At 37.5% G+C, this 18,992-nt stretch overlaps 1 protein-coding gene across 1 annotated transcript in view; it reads right to left on the bottom strand.

Annotated features, from left to right (window-relative positions):
- The window catches only part of LOC130244138 (cysteine-rich motor neuron 1 protein-like), a 106,044-nt gene that overhangs the window by 16,379 nt on the left and 70,673 nt on the right, over positions 1–18,992 (bottom strand). The window contains exons 8-10 of the mRNA XM_056476420.1: positions 16,659–16,812; positions 4,992–5,113; positions 1–237 (exon numbers count right to left, since the gene is read on the bottom strand). Of these exons, the coding sequence (XP_056332395.1) occupies positions 1–237; positions 4,992–5,113; positions 16,659–16,812 (513 nt within the window). The remainder of the gene's footprint in view (positions 238–4,991; positions 5,114–16,658; positions 16,813–18,992) is intronic.

Here is an 18,992-nt window from a genome sequence, read left to right as displayed (position 1 = left end):
CGTCGCAGGCCGGGCAGCAATAGTTTTCTCGGAGCACCGGGTTTGCGCATGCGGGCACAGGACATGAGATCAGCACACACATCTCTCGTCCAGCATGGCAGAAACAGTCCCGGCAGCCGTCATGCCAAACCTCCCCATCCTGGAGCCGCTGGCCGCCTGATAACACACACCCGCTGAAGGAGGACGAGGAGACGCTGGTGATGGAGGAGCTGGTGCTGGAGACCAACACCTCTGAGTCTGACAGAAGCACAACAGACAGAAGAATACCTTTACATTCAATCTTACAGGAGGAGGCATTCAGTGATTCAACAAGAAGAGGCAATACTACAGTGGCAGAGAGAGCTCAACGTGCTGCAATTTAAGAAATCACACGTGTTTCTGTGTGGAGTTTGCATGTTCCCGATGTTGGCGTGGGTTTCCTCCAGGTGCTCCGGTTTCCCCCACAGACACATGTGCTATAGGGGAACTGATGAATTAAATTGGCCGTAGTGTATGAGTGTGTGTGAGAATTAGTGTGTATGGGTGTTTCCCAGTACTGGGTTGCAGCTAAAAGGGCATCCGCTGTGTAAAACATATGCTGGAATAGTTGGTGGTTCATTCCGCTGTGGCGACCCCTGATGAATGAAGGGACTAAGCTGAAGGAAAATGAATGATTCTGTAGAGAAACTAAGCAGTGTGTGTGTGTGTGTGTGTGTGTGTGTATTTGTGCTTGTGTCTATTAGAGAGTTTCAGTGATGTTTTAATCTCTGTAAATGTTTAACCGGTTTGCTGAAAACTGATCCAGATGTTTGAGAAAACTGCAGTGATTTTATGAGGTGCGTGTGACCGAACACAGAGCGAACACGACTGAAATCAACTCTACAAACACATAACACACACACACAACACAACACAACACAACACATTCACACAGACATCAGATGCATACACACAAACACACACACACGTACACAATACATACACACACTTACACAGAGATATATACACAAACATACTGTACATACATAAGACAGACACACACGCGTATACTGTACATATACAGTGGGGGAAATAAGTATTGAACACACTGTCATGTTTTTACTGGGAATAATATTTCTAAAGGAGCTGTTGACATGGAGTTGAGGCAGATTTTGGTAAAAACCCAAACAATACAAACATAAAAATAAAACAAACTAAATAAAATCTGATTAATGAGTTGTGTGTAATAACAATGAGTGATAGAAGGAGAAAGCACTGAACTACTGAAGCGTATTTAATACTTTTATTGGTGCCGCAGGTTAAAGACGCCTCTCATATGGAGAATGAAGTCTCCTGCGTTGCTTAGGTGTGAGTTTCTCACAGACTTCAACAGAGTGTGTAAATCTTGATGCTTCTGTGGGTCTCGTCTATCAGATCTGATCTTTATTCTGTATTCTCTATTGGATTCTGTACAGGTGATTGGGTGGGCCATTCTACAGCTTGATTTTCTTTCTCTGAAAGCATCTGAGAGTCTCCTCAGCTGTGTTTTAGATCATTGTCCTGCTGAAATGTCCACCCTGGGTTCATCTTCATCCTCCTGCTAATGTAGATGTTGAACTGAAGCAGCTGATATTCATTTAAACTGAGGAACGGCAGAGGAGTGCTGAAGAACTACTGAGAGATTTCAGCTGCAGTCTGGGCTTTCACTGCCCAACTACACCTCCCTTTCTTCATGTGCTCAATATTTTTTCCCTGCATCATTTAGTCAGTCAGTCAGTCAGTCTTTATTCATTTCCCAAAGGCAGTTTGGTTGCAGCATACAAGCATGTCACACATAATACACAAAAGCACATTATACAATACAAATTCGACACTCAATTTAATTTTTAAACCGATTAGTTTTACTAATAGGAGTTCTGTATCAAATACCAGAAGGAAGAAGATAAAACTCGAGGTGCATAGGATGGGAATCATCTGACAGAATACTCACAGAAAACTTGTCTATGGTATAACTGAGCTATGGTCATCTGTTTCCTCCCTGTTATTTTTCCTCCTAGCTTCACAATTTCCTCCAAACAACTCTTATTTTTCGAGAATTGAACCAACAAAGAAAAGGATAACAGTGCCTGAATGTATGAACTGTAAAACATGCACATGAGTGATTTATCTATATTAAAAGATCTTAATTTCTGTAAGCAGTATAGTCTTTGTTGCCCCTTCTTACACAACATATTAGTATTAACAGAGAAGAACAATTTATTACCTAAAACAGTTCCCAAATACCTATACTGATCAACACTCTCAACACCCACTCCATTAATACTTGTTTGCTTACCCTTAATCAATCTTCTCATATGATTAAAATCAATAGTCATCCCTTTAGTCTTAAGAACATTCACTTGTAAAAAAGCCTCCGGACACCAGCAGGAAAAATAATCAATTACAGGACCGTGCGTGGAGACTTCGTCACTTAACAAACTAACAATTACAGATTTATTACGCATAACCAGGCCCACATGGAATCTGCGCAAAATCCGCAGATATTTAGCGCTCTATTGAGTCTGTTTATTTACTCGTGTAAATGTGTGTACATTTATATTTAATCAGATTTTAAGTTAATTTCAGTAATAATAGTGACTAATATGTAAGTGTTCATTTGATTTATTTACAATACAGATCATAAAGTCATATTTTCTGTCTTTTAGTAGAGATATTATATGATAATCTTGATTTGATTACAAATAAGTGGATCTAGATGGATTTGCATTGAAAACATTAAATAAAAGTTAAAAAGGTATAGGGCCCTATCATACACCCGGTCTGTAGTTTCAGCTCGGTGTAAGAGTCGTTTTGACGTTTTGCAGCACGCTGTTTAAATAGCAAATGCATTTGCGCTCATATGTGCGCCCATAGATGTTCTGATCTAAATAAGCAGGCGTGTTGAGGTGCATTGCTATTTTGAGGAACTTAAATAGACGGTTCAATAGATCAGAACAAATCCGGTCTAAAGTCCAGCACAGAGCGCGTTAGTTGTGCGCCTCGCTTACACATTGCTTAATACACACAGGATGTACAGCAATACACAAATATCTTAACATATGAAAAAGAATTAAAATATTAAGGATATTAATAGGATATAATAAGGATATATATATGGATATAAATATAAAGGATTAAAATATTACAAAACATATTATTATCTAGCCTACATCAATATAAACCCCACTGCCTTCATGCCTTCTTCATCTCGGGGGGCTTTTTCAGTTTATTCATAACAATTAGCTTTTGTATAATGTTATTATTATCAGCAGTATTATTGATTATCTGCATATTTATATTAGTTTTATTAAAAACAAGCTCAGATTTGTTTAGCTGTCAGCTTTTAGACTATATGGGGCACAGCATGTGTATTAGGATATAACTCAGTGTTTTGAACACACTTCATTATTATTCTTCATTTATTCCTTTGCTGGAAATTAGAACTGAATTTAGAAATAGTTTAGACACAAATCTTTGTGCTTAATAAACTAAATTAATTATGTATAGGCTAATAGATATCTGTGTGTACAACACGTTTCCCTATCCACCAGAGTGAAAGTGAAAGTAAATAATGAGGAGGCTCATCTCTCATTCTGGCGCTGTAGATGCTCTGTTTAACTGTTTTCTCTCTAGTGAAGTGTTCAGTTTTTACACTTACAAAGTCCGTCATGTGAATAGCAAATGTGCTATGGTGCGACACAACTGACTCTTAAAGGGAGATGAGACTCTGATTGATTTATTCTCAAAACACACCTATAACTCATTAAGAGAATAAGCTCAACCCTGTTAGACCATGCGCCACAGCGCAAAGAGGATTTTTCTGTCCTTAAAATAGCAAAAGTGGATTCTGACACGCTCTTAATGCGTTTGTGCCCTGCGCTTTAGACTGTGCGCTTGGATCATCAAAATAGAGCCCTTTATTTTTTATTTCACATATTAAGTTTTTAGTTATGATACTCCTAAAATCATTTCACGTAAAATGCACAGATTTTTTCCACCCAGGCTCATTCCGAAAACGTAGTCCTGAGGATGTTTCTGGAGGCCACAAATTATGTAGCCGGAGGTACAAATGGCTGCATTTCGTTTAAGCGAACGCTGCTGGGCGGTATGACGTCGTTCCTTTTAGCACTCGCCGGCTGACCGCTTGCCTTCATGTGGAGGGCTTTCCCGCCGCAACCAGTGTGTCCGGTTAGCTCGTCCTGTGCGTCGCCAGAGAGGAGCTGACCACAACGACGACGAGCGGGTTCGAATCCAGGGAAGAGCGGTTCCAGAAATCAGGTAAGACTTAAACAGAATCCAAGAAATAAAGCGAAGAGGTTCATAACAGGGTGAGAATGTGGTAAAATCCGAAAACGTGGTAAAAAAAAATAAAAAATGGACGAGGGCTTTTCTTTTTTTGGGCGGCTTTTGTAAATCGTTGGTTGGGTTTAGGACGGGTGGGTCAATCGGAAAAATCGGTTGGGTTCAGGGAAGGAGGAGGGTGGGTCGGCTGGCCGATCATTCATCCAGTCGGACAGACAGACGTTCGTTCGACAGCGGCCTCTGGTGGGTTTACGCGAGAACAGCGCGGGCACGAACGGCACTCGCGGGAGACGTCCGAGAAGCCAAAAAGGCGCACACAGCGGCCTCTTGCGGATTCGCAAAAACCAAAAACTGCAAAAACACGTACCTCCCGGGATGTATTTCGCAGTCTCCAGAAACATCCTCGGGACTACGTTTTCAGAATGAGCCTGGGTTAGATTTTTTACAAAGTTCTCAGCAGAAATAGCAGAGAATGTCCACTGATTCTGTCTGGCCCTACGCATAACTTTATTTCCTAAACTAATTAGCTTTGGTGTCTTTGCATATATGTAGTTCTCTGGTTGTTTCCAACATGCAGAGAAAAAGTCAACAGCACCTTTAGAAATATGTTTTCTGAGAAAAATGGTGACTTGTTCAATACTTATTTCCTCCGCTGTATAATAACAGGACACTAATGAATGTTTTGGTCTCACCTTTACACTCACAGACGCTGCAGCCCTTCCTGCTCTTCTTGAAGCCGCCGCTGCAGATTTTCTCACAGCTGAACGGAGGACACCTGACGCAGCGGCACATCTCACAGCCGTGCTTATTCCTGCTGTCAGACACACACAGAAGACAGCAGAGGATCACAACAGGAGAAGATGCACAGAAGGAAATCCTTTTCTTAGAGTTTTTGTCTTGTTTCTAGAGTAAATATCGATAACATCTCAAGTCAAGAAGCATTTTCTGGACGAGTAAAAAAAAAACAGTCTTGTTTTCAGAAATAATGAGTCAAAATGAAGTGGTTTTCCCTTAAAACAAGCAAAATAATCGAGACACTGCTCGCTGCAGAGCCATTGAAGCTCCAGTGAGGGGGAACTTGAGCTCCTCCTCCTGTAAGCTATTTTAATGCGTACACCCACCCCACCCCTAACCCCAACCCCAAGTGACATCACTCGTACAAGAAGTGCAAGGAAGGAGGAGCTGGAGCTCAAGCTCCCCCTTGCTGGAGCTCAGCTCTCCCCAAGTGGCTCTGCAGTGAGCACCACTTGAAATAATCTGACAATGAGGTGCGTGAAATAATCCTACGTCAAAGCGAAAACAAGATTATTGTGCTTGTTGTTTGGCAATAAATAAATAAAATGTAAAAGTAATACTGCATCAGTTAATACAATTAAAGTCATGTTTTCTATTTATTTATTATTTAGCCGGCAGCTAGCTCTCTCCAACTCTCTCATGGTCGCCCACTGAAGCTAAGCAGGGCTGCGCCTGGATGGAGACCACATGGGAGAGCTGGGTTGCTGCTGGAAGTGGTGTTAGAGAGGCCAGCAGGGGGCACTCAAGCTGCAGTCTGTGTGGGTCCTAATGCCCCAGTATATTGATGGGAACTCTATCCTGCTCAGTCATATGAGACGTTAAACCGAGGTCCTGACTCTCTGGGGTCGATAAAAATCCCAGGATGTCCTTTGAAAAAGAGTAGGAGTTTAACCTCGGCATCCTGGCCAAATTTGCCCACTGGCTTCTTAATCTTCCCCATATCATAACTGGCTTCATCACTCTGTCTAGTATGGTCTCTCGCAAAATGGCTGCTGTCGCCACATCCAGTTGGATGCTGCTCCCTGGTGGTGGATGAGGAGATTCCCCCCAAAAATGTGTTTTGAGTGTCCAAAAAAGCGCTATAGAAATGTAAGGAATTATTATTATTTTAAAATATTATGCAATAAATTAGGAATTTACCCAAGGCAGCTTTAATGTAATACGGTTTAATGTATTCATCTTTGGTCCACAGCCCTCAAGTTTGGTCAAGTCTGGTTCAAGTCAATTTATGCACCCCTAATTTAAAAGGGGATCTATTAGACTCCTTTTTACAGTATGCAAAATGCATCTCTGCTGTGTCTAGAGTGTGTGTGTGTGAGTTTGAGCTGAGAAGAACACACAGATAATGTTCTCCAGCTCTCTGAAACTGACCCTTTCAGGCTTTGATCCTAATTGTGGTGTTTTGGTGACTGTCGCTTTAAATGCAAATGAGATTGTGCTCTTTTCAGAAGAGGGCGGAGCTACAGATGCCTGTGCGCCACCATAGTGACAGATGTAAAACAGCAGTGTGTGTGTTGTCAGTGCTGGTCAGGTGTGCATGTGTGCTTCAGTGTGAGTGTGTGTTCATGCTTCTGTCAGTTATGTCGCTCCTCATCTAAAACTCCACATCTATAATCCTCTTAGTCTATGCTGACATTATCTTCAGCAGCTCAAACACTCTAATGGCTAATGGACAGACGGCTGCTTCTCACTCAGGGCTGCTGATTATGCTAATGAGATGGAGAGATGGGCACTAGTGGGCGGGGCTTTCCCCCTCTGATGACACGTACAAAGGGAGAATGTCAATCAAAGTGTTTCATTCATCAAGTCTGATTAGAACAAACACAATTCATTCATGTTGAGCATTAGAGGCTGCTGGAGAGATTCACACACTCCTGACACACACACAACTGGGGTTAAACCTCGCATAAAAGTGATTCCTGCATAATAGGTCTACTAATATTACTGGAACTTTGAGAGAACATTTAAAAGCTTTTGATTCCCGCTTCAAACTTCTAAAGGCAGATCAAAGCACGTCTCGTAATGCCTCGTAATATTGCTGGACACTTTTATGTGTATAATGTCCTGATTCATTAAACTTCGTCAAACAGGAGCGTTTGTAAAAGTGCGACACACACCGGATCCAGATGCCCCGGCGCTCTCACAGGCATCTGCTTCTGTTTTATTCTGCACTGTATGAGCCGCCAGAGTCCAGAGGAAAGAGGAAAGAGGAAACATGTTCATGAACGCACACACACACTCATACATACACATAGACACACATACGCGCACACACACGTGCATAAATTACACACAAACACCTATATAACAGACACACACAAATACTCACACACGCATACACAAACACACTCACACACAGTTGTACAGTTCACTAACAACTGCTGAACAAATGTGATGCTGATTGATCTTACCTAAAATATAAAGTATCATGTAAAGTATAATTATTATAAAAATAACAATAAATGATCATTAGTTTTAACCCTGACCTATAACCCATGTTTTATTTTCACACATGCATCAACCTGGTGTAAAATACGGTTTAACCCGAGGGTAAAATTACCTCATGGGGTTAACATTAACCCAGTTTTAAAAGTATCTACAGTACACAGATAAAATACTCATTAACCCAGGGTAAATCAATATGCTATCTTTGTCAAATACAAGTGCCAAATATCGTTTACCCAGGGTTAAATTTCCTAATTGGGTTAATGTTAACCCAGAGTTAAATGTGCCTACTGTACATAGGTAAACCATATTAACCCATGGTAAAACAAAATGACCTCATGGGGTTAATGTTAATGCAAGGTTAAATGTGACTACAGTACATAGGTAAACGGTATTAACCCAGGGTAAAACAAAATGCTATATTTGTCTAAATACAAGTGCAAAATATTGTTTAACCCAGGGTTAAAATGACCTCATGGGGTTAACATTAACCCAGTTTTAAAAGTATCTACAGGACATAGGTAAAATATTCATTAACCCAGGGTAAATCAATATGCTATTTTTGTCCAAATACAAGTGCCAAATATTGTTTAACCCAGGGTAAAATTACCTCATTGGGTTAATGTTAACCCAGGGTTAAATGTGACCACAGTACATAGGTAAACAGTATTAACCCAGGGTAAAACAAAATGCTATATTTGTCTAAATACAAGTGCAAAATTGTTTAACCCAGGGTTAAAATGACCTCATGGGGTTAACAATAACCTAGTTTTAAAAGTATCTACAGTACATAGGTAAAATATTCATTAACCCAGGGAAATCAATATGCTATTTTTGTCAAAATACAAGCATCAAATATTGTTTACCCAGGGTTAATTCAATTCAATTCACCTTAAAATGACCTAATTGGGTTAATGTTAATCCAGGGTTAAATGTATCTACAGTACATAGGTAAAATATTCGGTAACCCAGGGAAATAAATATGCTTTTTTTTCAAAATACAAGTGCCAAATATTGTTTACCCAGGGTTAAAATGACCAAATTGGGTTAATGTTAACCCAGGGTTAAATGTGACTACAGTACATAGGTAAACATTATTAACTCAGTGTAAAACAAAATGCTATATTTGTCTAAATACAAGTGCAAAATATTGTTTAACCCAGGGTTAAAATGACCTCATGGGCTAACATTAACCCAGTTTTAAAAGTATCTACAGTACACAGGTAAAATATCCATTAACCCAGGGAAATCAATATGCTATTTTTGTCCAAATACAAGTGCCAACTATTGTTTACCCAGGGTTAAAATGACCTAATTGGGTTAATGTTAACCCAGGGTTAAATGTGACCACAGCACATAGGTAAACAGTATTAACCCAGGGTAAAACAAAATTCTATATATGTCTAAATACAAGTGCAAAATATTGTTTAACCCAGGGTTAAAATGACCTCATGGGGTCAACATTAACCCAGTTTTAAAAGTATCTACAGTACACAGGTAAAACATTCATTAACCCAGGGTAAATGAATATGCAATCTTTGTCCAAATACAAGTACCAAATATTGTTTACCCAGGGTTAATTAAATTCAATTCACCTTAAAATGACCTAATTGGGTTAATGTTAATCTAGGGTTAAATGTATCTTCAGTACACAGGTAAAATATTCATTAACCCAGGGAAATAAATATGCTATTTTTGTCAAAATACAAGTGCCAAATATTATTTACCCAGGGTTAAAATGACCTAATTGGGTTAATGTTAACCCAGGGTTAAATGTGACTACAGTACATAGGTAAACATTATTAACCCAGGGTAAAACAAAATGCTATATTTGTCTAAAGACAAGTGCAAAATATTCTTTAACCCAGGGTTAAAATAACCCCATGGGCTAACATTAACCCAGTTTTAAAAGTATCTACAGTACACAGGTAAAATAATCATTAACCCAGGGTAAATCAATATGCTATTTTTGTCCAAATACAAGTGCCAAATATTGTTTAACCCAGGGTTAAAATTACCTCATTGGGTTAATGTTAACCCAGGGTTAAATGTGACTACAGTACATAGGTAAACAGTATTAACCCAGGGTAAAACAAAATTCTATATATGTCTAAATACAAGTGCAAAATATTGTTTAACCCAGGGTTAAAATAACCTCATGGGGTTAACAATAACCCAGTTTTAAAAGTATCTACAGTACATAGGTAAAATATTCATTAACCCAGGGAAATCAATATGCTATTTTTGTCAAAATACAAGTACCAAATATTGTTTACCCAGGGTTAATTCAATTCAATTCACCTTAAAATTACCTAATTGGGTTAATGTTAATCCAGGGTTAAATGTATCTACAGTACACAGGTAAAATATTCATTAACCCAGGGAAATAAATATGCTATTTTTGTCAAAATACAAGTGCCAAATATTGTTTACCCAGGGTTAAAATGACCTAATTGGGTTAATGTTAACCCAGGGTTAAATGTGACTACAGTACATAGGTAAACATTATTAACCCAGGGTAAAACAAAACGCTATATTTGTCTAAATACAAGTGCAAAATATTCTTTAACCCAGGGTTAAAATGACCTCATGGGCTAACATTAACCCAGTTTTAAAAGTATCTACAGTACACAGGTAAAATATTCACTAACCCAGGGTAAATCAATATGCTATTTTTGTCCAAATACAAGTGCCAAATATTCTTTAACCCAGGGTTAAAATGAGCTCATTGGGTTAATGTTAACCAAGGGTAAATGTGACTACAGTACATAGGTAAACAGTATTAACCCAGGGTAAAACAAAATGCTATATTTGTCTAAATAAAAGTGCAAAATATTGTTTAACCCAGGGTTAAATTTCCTAATTGGGTTAATGTTAACCCATAGTAAATGTATATTTGTCTAAATACAAGTGCAAAATTGTTTATCCCAGGGTTAAAATGACCCCATGGGTTTAAACGGTAGCCAAAGGTTAAAAGTGAATACAGTACAAAAGTAAAACAGTATTAATCCAGGGTAAATACTAAATCCTTTATTTGTCTAAATACAAATGGGGAAAATGTTAAAAGATTTTAATGACTTTATTTCACGCAGATCTTGCAGGTTTAAATGAACTAAATGTGTCATAAGGATTATCTGCTGTTCTTTGAATATGTGAAGCACTGAACTGTGGTCCGGGTGACTGATTAAGACGGTGTTGCTTGAGTGCTGTGTGTCAGAGGATGAGGGTTTGTTTATATTGTCATTTTACACAGTCGAACGGATTGAACTGCGCACAAAAGGGGTGTTAAACTGCTTCCCCTTCTCAATGGGGCTAAAATGTCATTGGATTTGACAGGACGTGAAGAGCGGCTGAAATATGTGTGGAGTCAGCAGTTAAACAAAGCTGGAGCTGTGGGTCACGAGCGACGCGGCTCTGTGTTTGTGTACTGTAGACATCCACATGCTGCCTCAGCAGTCAACACTACTGTACTGCTGCCCGCCGAGGGGACTAGCCGCATTCAAGAGGAGTTACTAAGGTTCAGATCTGACCTATGATGAAGACTCTGTCATAATATCGTTATTAATTAACCTGATGCCCACCTGAATAGAAATGTAATAGACTCTTTTCACAAGACTGTTATGACACATATAATGCTCATCAAATCTTTGAAAGTTTTTAATATTTATATATTTTTTTAACGTATGAATATTTATATGCATTTATGTATGTATTATATCATCTTTGCATCAAACTACAAAAAATGAATTCCCGCTTGTGTGAGGTGTGTGTAATGCAGTGTGTTTGGGGTACAGGACAGTAAATGTGACATTATTCTCTCTTCTGGCTGCTGTTATCAGTCTCACACTAGTGTTTTCCTCTTTCTGAAAGTCTTGATAACACCATCCTGGAGTTTTTCTGTCATTATTTCAGCAGATAGGATTGTAGAATAATGATTTGTTGTTCTCTCCCATTCACTGCGCTCTGAGTTTACCAACTATCACCACTTCTGCAGCATGGAAATGTAAAAAGGGTCCATATTTGTTTAAATAAAACAATACAATCACTTAAAAGTAACAAGATCACCATTAACCCTGGGTTAAAATATTTTATATTGAAAACCTGGGTTGACTATTTGATATTTGCATTTAGACTGAGAACAGCATTGCAATTAACCTTATGATATAATTGGTTGAATAATGTCAAAACTTTACTCTTAACCCTGGGCTTAGGGTCTTACACCTATTTTTAGACAGAGATAAGTACTGCGTAAAGTTGGGTTAACATTAAGCCTTTGATATCATAATAACCACCGTTAACACAATGCTTTTTACTTTGATTTAGAGAAGTGTATTTTAATTTTAAAATCACTTCCAGAGATTAGCACTACATGTAATTCTAGGTTAACACTACTTTACCCTGCTCTGTGATCACTTTTATTCCTGGGTTATCATTAAACCTAATGTCATTTTAATCATGCGTTAAACAATATTTTACACTTGTATTTAGAGAAAGTTAGCACTGTGTTTAACTCTGGGTTAACATAATTTAACATCTGTGCTGTAGTCACTTTTAACCCTGGGTTAACATTAACCCCATGAGGTCATTTTAATCCTGGGTAAAACAATGTGTAACACTTGTATTTAGAGAGGTTTATCTCTGTGTTTACCCTGGGTTAACATAATTTAGCCTCTGTGATGTTGTCTCTTTTAACCCTGGGTTAATATAAACCCAATAAAGTCCTTTTAATCCTGGGTTAAACTATATTTTATACTTGTATTTAGAGAAAGTTAGCACTGTGTTTAACCCTGGGTTAACATAATTTAACCTCTGTTCTGTAGTCACTTTTAACCCTGGGTTAATATTAACCCCATGAGGTCATTTTAATCCTGGGTAAAACAATGTGTAACACTTGTATTTAGAGAATTTTATCTTAGTGTTTACCCTGGGTTAACATAATTTAGTTTCTGTGCTGTAGTCTCTTTTAACCCTGGGTTAACATAAACCAAATAAAGTCCCTTTAATCCTGGGTTAACATTAACCCAGTGGAGTCATTTTAATCCTGGGTTAAACAATATTTTACACTTGTATTTAGAGAAAGTTAGCACTCTGTTTAACCCTAAATTAACATTATTTAACCTCTGTGCTGTAGTCACTTTTACCCTGGGTTAACATTAACCCCATGAGGTCATTTTAATCCTGGGTAAAACAATGTGCAACACTTGTATTTAGAGAAGTTTATCTTGGTGTTTACCCTGGGTTAACATAATTTAGTCTCTGTGCTGTAGTCTCTTTTAACCCTGGGTTAACATAAACCCAATAAAGTCATTTTAATTCTGGGTTAACATTAACCCAGTGGAGTCATTTTAATCATGGGTTAAACTATATTTTACACTTGTATTTAGAGAAAGTTAGCACTCTGTTTAACCCTAAATTATTATTATTTAACCTCTGTGCTGTAGTCACTTTTACCCTGGGTTAACATTAACCCCATGAGGTCATTTTAATCCTGGGTAAAACAATGTGTAACACTTGTATTTAGAGAAGTTTATCTTAGTGTTTACCCTGGTTAACATAATTTAGCCTCTGTGCTGTAGTCACTTTTACCCTGGGTTAACATTAACCCCATGAGGTCATTTTAATCCTGGGTAAAACAATGTGTAACACTTGTATTTAGAGAAGTTTATCTTGGTGTTTACCCTGGGTTAACATAATTTAGCCTCTGTGCTGTAGTCACTTTTACCCTGGGTTAACATTAACCCCATGAGGTCATTTTAATCCTGGGTAAAACAATGTGTAACACTTGTATTTAGAGAAGTTTATCTTGGTGTTTACCCTGGGTTAACATAATTTAGTTTCTGTGCTGTAGTCTCTTTTAACCCTGGGTTAACATAAACTCAATAAAGTCCTTTTAATCCAGGGTTAACATTAACCCAGTGGAGTCATTTTAATCCTGGGTTAAACTATATTTTACACTTGTATTTAGAGAAAGTTAGCACTCTGTTTAACCCTAAATTAACATTATTTAACCTCTGTGCTGTAGTCACTTTTACCCTGGGTTAATATTAACCCCATGAGGTCATTTTAATCCTGGGTAAAACAATGTGTAACACTTGTATTTAGAGAAGTTTATCTTGGTGTTTACCCTGGGTTAACATAATTTAGTCTCTGTGCTGTAGTCTCTTTTAACCCTGGGTTAACATAAACTCAATAAAGTCCTTTTAATCCAGGGTTAACATTAACCCAGTGGAGTCATTTTAATCCTGGGTTAAACTATATTTTACACTTGTATTTAGAGAAACTTAGCACTCTGTTTAACCCTAAATTAACGTTATTTAACCTCTGTGCTGTAGTCACTTTTACCCTGGGTTAATATTAACCCCATGAGGTCATTTTAATCCTGGGTAAAACAATGTGTAACACTTGTATTTAGAGAATTTTATCTTGGTGTTTACCCTGGGTTAACATAATTTAGTCTCTGTGCTGTAGTCTCTTTTAACCCTGGGTTAACATAAACTCAATAAAGTCCTTTTAATCCAGGGTTAACATTAACCCAGTGGAGTCATTTTAATCCTGGGTTAAACTATATTTTACACTTGTATTTAGAGAAAGTTAGCACTCTGTTTAACCCTAAATTAACATTATTTAACCTCTGTGCTGTAGTCACTTTTACCCTGGGTTAATATTAACCCCATGAGGTCATTTTAATCCTGGGTAAAACAGTGTGTAACACTTGTATTTAGAGAAGTTTATCTCTGTGTTTACCCTGGATTAACATAATTTAGCCTCTGTGCTGTAGTCTCTTTTAACCCTGGGTTAACAAAAACCCAATAAAGTCCTTTTAATCCTGGGTTAAACTATATTTTATACTTGTATTTAGAGAAAGTTAGCACTGTGTTTAACCCTGGGTTAACATTATTTAACCTCTGTGTTGTAGAGCCATTTAACCCTGGGTTAACATTAACCCAGTAAAGTCATTGTAATCCTCGGTTAAACTACATTTTATACTTGTATTTAGAGAAAGTTAGCACTGTGTTTATCCTGGGTTAACATTATTTAACCTCTGTGTTGTAGTCACTTTTAACCCTAGGATAACATTAACCCAGTGAAGTAATTTTAATCCTGGGCTAAACTATATTTTATACTTGTATTTAGAGAAAGTTTGCACTCTGTTTAACCCTAAATTAACATTATTTAACCTCTTTGTTGTAGTGCCTTTTAACCCTGGGTTAACATTAATCCAGTGAAGTCATTTTAATCCTGGGTTAAACTATATTTTACATTTGTATTTAGAGAATGATAACTCTGTGTTTACCCTGGGTAAACATAATTTTGTCTCTGGACTGTAGTCTTTTTTTTTTTTAACCCTGGCCTAACATTAACCCAGTGGAGTCATTTTAATCCTGGGTCAAACTATATTTTATACTTGTATTTAGAGAAAGTTAGCACTCTGTTTAACCCTAAATTAACATTATTTAACCTCTGTGTTGTAGTGTCATTTAACCCTGCGTTAGCATTAATCCAGTGAAGTCATTTTAATCTTGGGTTAAACAATATTTTACACTTGTATTTGGAGAAAGTTAACACTCCATTTAACCCTAAATTAACATTAATTAACCTCTGTGTTGTAGTGTCATTTAACCCTGCGTTAGCATTAACCCAGTGGAGTCATTGTAATCCTGGGTTAAACTACATTTTATACTTGTATTTAGAGAAAGTTAGCACTCTGTTTACCCCTAAATTAACATTATTTAACCTCTGTGTTGTAGTGCCTTTTAACCCTTGGTTAGCATTAACCCAGTCGAGTCATTTTAATCCTGGGTTAAACTATATTTTATACTTGTATTTAGAGAAAGTTAGCACTCCGTTTAACCCTAAATTAACATTATTTAACCTCTGTGTTATAGTGCCTTTTAACCCTAGACTAACATTACCACTTTGAATTCATTTTTAACCCTGGGTTACAGAATGTTTAATACGTATTATTAAACAAGTGTATTTTACAGTATTCTGATGCCACTTCTAACCCTGGGTTAATGTTTCATACCTTGAAAGAGGTTAGCACTGCTTATAACTCTAGGTTAACTCTATTTAACCCTGTGCTTTAATCACGTTTAACCACAGGCTAACACTAATAATACTAATTAATACTATGAAGTCATTTTACACTTGTGTTTAGACAAGGTTAGCAGTATGTTTAACCCAGGGATATACCAAATAACTCTGTGCTGTGCATTCATTACTTTTCTGACTTCCTTTAAAATCCATTTCTATAATAACTAGTCATTTACCAGATTTGTAGTCATGTTAAATCACACCTTAACCTAACCACGTCAAGCTTAATTTGGACAAAAATGAATGAGCAACTAATCCTTAAAGCTAAAACATTAAAACCACATGACCGCTCAGGGTTTTGTGAACTGCAAGGGTTTGATTTAAGCAGCTGCAGATATTTCATAAACAGAGGAGGACCGTCCTGACTCAGACGCTCGCGATCTTTGTGTTTGTTTCCAGATCGTTGTTGTATCTGTTTATCTTTCTGGCAATAAACGCCAGCAACAAACAGGCTCAAAGCAGAAGAGGATCTCGCCATGAGCCACTATAAACAGGGATTTCCTCCGGAGCGAGATGGAGAGAGGATTCAGACTTCTGAAATGATCCAGGAAAGTCAGATCCTGGGCATCCATGAAAATCTATCCTCCACTGGGGGCTTGTGCTTTATATATAGCTCACATACAGATGCTTCAGTGTTCAACACACATTTGATCATTGTGTTGAAATGAAGCAATGATTTTAAGATGATAAAGAACTGGCTCATGTGCTCATATGGAACTCCATCTCCTAGAGATGGTTGTGCGTGAAAATCCCAGTAGATCAGCAGTTTCTGAAATACTCAGAGCAGCCCGTCTGGCACCAACAACCATGCCACGTTCAAAGTCACTTAAATCCCTTTTCTTCCCCATTCTGATGCTCGCTTTGACCTGCAGCAGATTGTCTCGACCATGTCTACATGCCTAAATGACTGAGCTGCTGCCATGTGATTGGCTGATTAGACATTTGTGTTAACGAGCAGTTGGACAGGTGTACCTAATAAAGTGGCCAGTGAGTGTATGTCTGCTGTTGAGTAAATATAAACTTACACAAATCCATACGGGCACGTCTTGCTGCAGGTCATGGGTCGGCACTTCGGTATAGAAACACTACACTCACACAATTCACAACCATAGCTGTCCTTCTCGAAACCCATGGGACAGTCCAGAGAGCAGTACAGGGACACATCAGGACAGGTTTCATCTGGAAACAAAACAAGAATATACAGTTAAAGTCAGAATTAATCATTTACATTTACTGTTGAACTCTTTTCTAATCATAATAGTTGTAATATCTCATCTCTAATAACTGATGTATTTTCTCTTTGTCATGATGACAGCACATAATATTAGACTAGATATTCTTCAAGACACTAGTATTCAGCTTAAAGAGACATTTAAAGGGCACCTATTTTAAAAAATCTACTTTTCAAGCTGTTTGGACAGCCATATGTGCATGTATGGTGTATAGACCGTCATATTGGGGTGATATAAGCACACCCAGTGCTTTTTTTCAATTTAACAACATAAAAAACGGTGGACCAATTGGAGCGGTTTTCAAACCGACCGCAACTTTACGTAGGAGAGTGGTCCCCCCGCCCACCAATATTGATTGACAGGCGTGTCATCATATCCTCAGTTTGTTGATTCACGTCCGCCATTTTCAGCGTGAGTCGAAGCGATATCACTAAAGGAACACCCTAGCTCTATTTTTAGATGCAAGGCTCATTGGGCTCAACACAAGATCAATATTCTCCACATTATCGCTCTAATCGGAATTATTGGTTGTATCTTTAGGTAGGTTTGCAAACATGTGTACTTCTCATTGAGTCTACCTTATACTTCAGCCGTTTGCATTTCTCGCGATCCCAGAAGCTCCCTGTGATCTTAACTAGCATGCGTTTTACAATTCTAAACATGGGTTTCTATCAGGGTACACTCAAGTCGAAGGCTGGACGCGGCGGACCTCTGCAGATTTAAATTGCTGTTGTGTGTACCCTGATAGAAACCTATGTTTAGAATTCAAAAATGCGTGGCGTGACGATTCGGGACACTTCATGTTTCCACAGAGAGTGTCTGGTGTGCCGTGTCGCGGCTTCGAGCGACACATCCCATGCCTCAGTCAAAGCTAATTCAGTGTGTGTGGTTTTTAGTTTCTGTGTACAAGCTCGGCACTTGAAACTAGCACACAGTTGGCTGTAAAACTGTACAAAGACACAAATGATTTTGTACTCTCTGCTTGGTCTGTGTCCGAGTCGTATATGTACGACTGAATGCTGAACCTTTCTCTCCTGCTCCTTCTCTCAGTCTGCCTGTCAGACTCTGTTGCAAACGCAGAGCGGGTGAGCTCATGGCTCCGCCCCCTTGTTACGTTGGCGGGAAGCCGAAACTAATTTACATGTGAAGCAACACACCCCTAAATCAGCGAGCTGTGGACACGCCCCCAACATGACACTTTTTAACACATTATAATAAAACAATCTGAACTGTGTTTAAAACTGAAGCTAAACTGGCACACTCAGAAGAACCAGAATATTAATATTACATCATAAAAAAAAGGTAAACTATGTGCCCTTTAAAGGTTTAAAAAGGTTAATTAGGGTAAAGTTTTGCTGATTTTGTTAAATTTAACATACAAAGCAGTGCATGGGCTAGCACCTGATTACATTTGTAACCTGGTAACTCTGGCCACTCAAACTCCCAGAGTCTTCGTTCTTCATCTGCAATCTTGCTGTATCAGCCACGCTGTAAACTGAAGACTATAGGTGGTCGTGCTTTTTCATACAGTGCGCCTAAGCTATGGAATGGCCTACCCTCCAGCATCAGGAATGCTGTTTCTCTGGAATGTTTCTTAAGACTCACCTTTTTAACGTTGCTTTTAACTTAGATTGATTATTTTTGTTAATTTTATCATCCAATTGTATTAATCGTTCATATTTTATTGTGTTTTTTTTATTTTTTGACTGTTTTTATTGTTCTGCTTTGTTGCCTTGCATCTCTGTTAGCGCTTTGGGACTGAGAAAAAGCGCGTTATAAATAAAATGTATTATTATTATTATTATTTTTATTATTATTATTATTATCATCATTAATTATTATTATTATTATTATTATTATTATTATTATTATTATTATTATTATTATTATATTAATTATTATTATCATATTATTATTATTATTATTGTTATTATCATTATTATTATTATTGTTATATCATTATTATTATTTATTGTTATTATCATTATATTATTATTATTATTGTTATTATCATTATTATATTATTGTATTATCATTATTATTATCATTATTATTATATATTATTATTATCATTAATTATTATTATTATTATTATTATTATTATTATCAATTATTATTATTATTATT

The sequence above is a fragment of the Danio aesculapii genome, chromosome 17, assembly GCF_903798145.1.
Source record: "Danio aesculapii chromosome 17, fDanAes4.1, whole genome shotgun sequence".
In the NCBI taxonomy this organism is placed as follows: domain Eukaryota; kingdom Metazoa; phylum Chordata; class Actinopteri; order Cypriniformes; family Danionidae; genus Danio; species Danio aesculapii.
This window is presented reverse-complemented; position numbering and strand designations above follow the sequence as displayed.